The 2,661-nt window shown below is 37.2% G+C and overlaps 1 protein-coding gene across 2 annotated transcripts; it reads left to right on the plus strand.

Moving 5' to 3' along the window:
* The first annotated feature begins 349 nt into the window (after positions 1 to 349).
* Positions 350 to 1,987, plus strand: LOC103928321 (transcription factor bHLH96). 2 transcript variants are annotated; one of them, XM_048577033.1, is made up of 3 exons: positions 350 to 921; positions 1,162 to 1,554; positions 1,668 to 1,987. In XM_048577033.1, the coding sequence occupies exons 1-3, from the start codon at positions 454 to 456 to the stop codon at positions 1,770 to 1,772; spliced, it is 966 nt and encodes a 321-aa protein (XP_048432990.1). In that variant the 5' UTR covers positions 350 to 453; the 3' UTR covers positions 1,773 to 1,987. The 2 variants fall into 2 exon arrangements, with proteins under 2 accessions (XP_048432990.1, XP_018498341.2); XM_018642825.2 differs by having other exon boundaries at positions 352 to 921; positions 1,671 to 1,987.
* Positions 1,988 to 2,661: the final 674 nt, after the last annotated feature.

Raw genomic sequence — 2,661 nt, forward strand, 5'->3', positions numbered from 1 at the left:
TCTAACCAAGATCACTTGATGTGCAGCTAGCATGCTAAGTTAAGTTCCCTCTCCTGCAATAATTAGTTCAACTTTATATCACGTGTAGTGTGCTGTGGATTTGGAGTAACTTTTTTGATGTATTCGGAATATCGTTATGTGATGTTATTTTAGGTAAATTATAACATATGTATTTTTTTGTTAGTTAGTGTATTCTAAAAATAGGATATATTAATTATATTTTTCATCACTATTATAACATGTAAAATAATAATATCACGTGACTATATTCCCATCACACATAAAAATTTCTTGTGGATTTGGTTCATCATGAAGCCCTTTAAAAGCTCAGTTTCCCCAACCTTAAATAACTCACAAGTTGCATTTAAAAGCCAAAGTACTAACTACCAAGAGACAGAGAGAGAGAGAGAGAGAGAGAGAGAGAGAGAGAGAGAGAGAGCTGGCACAGAGCAAATGGCTCTGGAAGCCGTCGTTTTCCCTCAAGATCCATTTAGTTGCACTAACAAAGACCTCTACAACTTGTTAGGAGGAAATTTGAGCTATGTCGATGATCAGCAGCAAGCCTCTCTTGATTTTCTCGGCTACCAAACAGACCAGAATTACCCTAACTATGATACTTATTCCTCACCGCCTTCAATGGTATCTCACTTCAGCGAATTGCACCTCTCCAATCCAAACCCAGTTGGCAGCACTATAAACACTGCTGGTGATCAACCCGAATTTCAACTACCATTGGAGGACACAATCAACGTATCTAGCAGTACTCGTGCGAAACGACGTCGTGCGAAGAGTAAAAAGAACGAGGAGGAGATTGAGAACCAGAGAATGACTCACATTGCGGTTGAGCGTAACAGAAGAAAACAGATGAATGAGTATCTCTCCGTTCTTCGATCTATAATGCCCGAGTCGTACGTCCAAAGGGTACTAATTACATATACATTCCTACTACTACTTTGTTAATTAATTTCACTGTGTTTTTTTTGGATAAAGTTAGAAATCGTTTGATAACAATTTCGTTTTTTTTTTTAGTTTTTTCTTCATTATTTCTGAAAATGAAAATTTATTTGATAATTATTTTCAGCTAAAAACTGAAAAAGTTATTACACGCCACTTAATATATTGGACAGACAAAAATATGTGACATTTTGGTTGTATTATTAGGGTGATCAAGCATCAATTATTGGGGGTGCGATTAACTTTGTGAAGGAGCTAGAGCAAGAAGTGCAATTCCTTGGCGTTCAAAAGCCAAATAATCGTGCGCCTTTTTCCGAATTCTTTACCTTCCCACAGTACTCAACAAGGTCTACTAGTGATCATGAGTCTACGGTGGCCACCATGGCGGAGCTGCCGCTGCTCGAGTGCAGGTCGAGCAATATCGCAGCTGACATAGAAGTGACAATGGTGGAGAGCCATGCAAGCCTCAAAGTAAGATCCAAAAGGCTCCCAAAGCAGCTCTTGAAAATTGTTTCTGGGTTGCATGATATGCACCTCACCGTTCTCCATCTCAATGTTGTCACCGCTGATGATATTGTGCTCTATTCCCTGAGCCTCAAGGTAATTGGAAAATCAATTCAAAATTTAATTTAGCAAAAAAAAAAAAAAAAAAATTAGAAGATTAAGATGAAGGAATTTGTATATGTTTTTATGATGAATCTTTAAAAATTAAGCAGGTTGAAGATGAGTGCATGCTGACTTCAGTGGATGAAATTGCAACAGCTGTCCATGAGATGCTAGCTAGGATTCAAGAAGAAGCAATGCTGGATTTGAACTGATCATCAAAACCTCGCTTTTAATTATCAATTGCCTTTTTTTTCCTTCCAAATTTAATTATACCCTATGATGTGACAGACTCATACTTGGGTGTTTCTTCTCTGGTTGTAGACTGCTACCAAGTCATTTGGTTAATGTTTTACTTAATTTCAGTTTAAAAACTCCTTTCTTTAGATATAATAGACTAAGAGTGAGCCTTCTCTCTCATTTCATCTTTTCTCTTTTGTCTGTTTTTCTTTTTAAATTTTTAGAACATCAATCCTCGCAACTTTTTAGGTCATAAATTGTTAAAGAATGTTGACAATTAAAAATAAATTGTGTACAGAACTTGGAAAAATGGTGATTCGTGTCGAACTTGCGTACTTAACTCATTGTTCTCCAAATCAGTGAGATTGTTTGATTTAGCTATTTATTTGTGGAACTTATGTGGATGGTTGAATTAATCACATCTAATTGAAAAATGACACGTAGAAGGTAGGAAGCTGATTTTTTGGGTCTTCGGCCCTATTGTGCAGTTATCAACCAGGGAGTTTTTAGACTACTCGCGAGCTATTTGTGGAGACTGATCTTTAGAACACTAGTAAAATATAGTATGTTTGTGGCCTCCATTCCCAGTTGCCTGCAAGTGTTCAGGTATATAAATAGTCAAGTTCAACCGGAAAATAGGTAATCACCACTTAAGGCATCTCCAATGTTAGTCCTCAAAGTTGTCCTCACCATTGTGTTAACCCTTTAAATGAGGAATAAAGAAGTTGAGTCCCTAAAGTATAGAGACATACCATATACATGATTCAAGTCCCCACATATAAGGACAATATCGGGACCAAAGTGCCCGTGCCAATAGGGTATTTTGAGTGGAAAACTTGGCCCACCCACGTGCAGATTCCTTGC

The sequence above is a fragment of a genome, unplaced genomic scaffold (genome assembly GCF_019419815.1).
Source record: "Pyrus x bretschneideri cultivar Hongxiangsu unplaced genomic scaffold, Pyrus_bretschneideri_v1 Contig11, whole genome shotgun sequence".
NCBI classification, from domain to species: domain Eukaryota; kingdom Viridiplantae; phylum Streptophyta; class Magnoliopsida; order Rosales; family Rosaceae; genus Pyrus; species Pyrus x bretschneideri.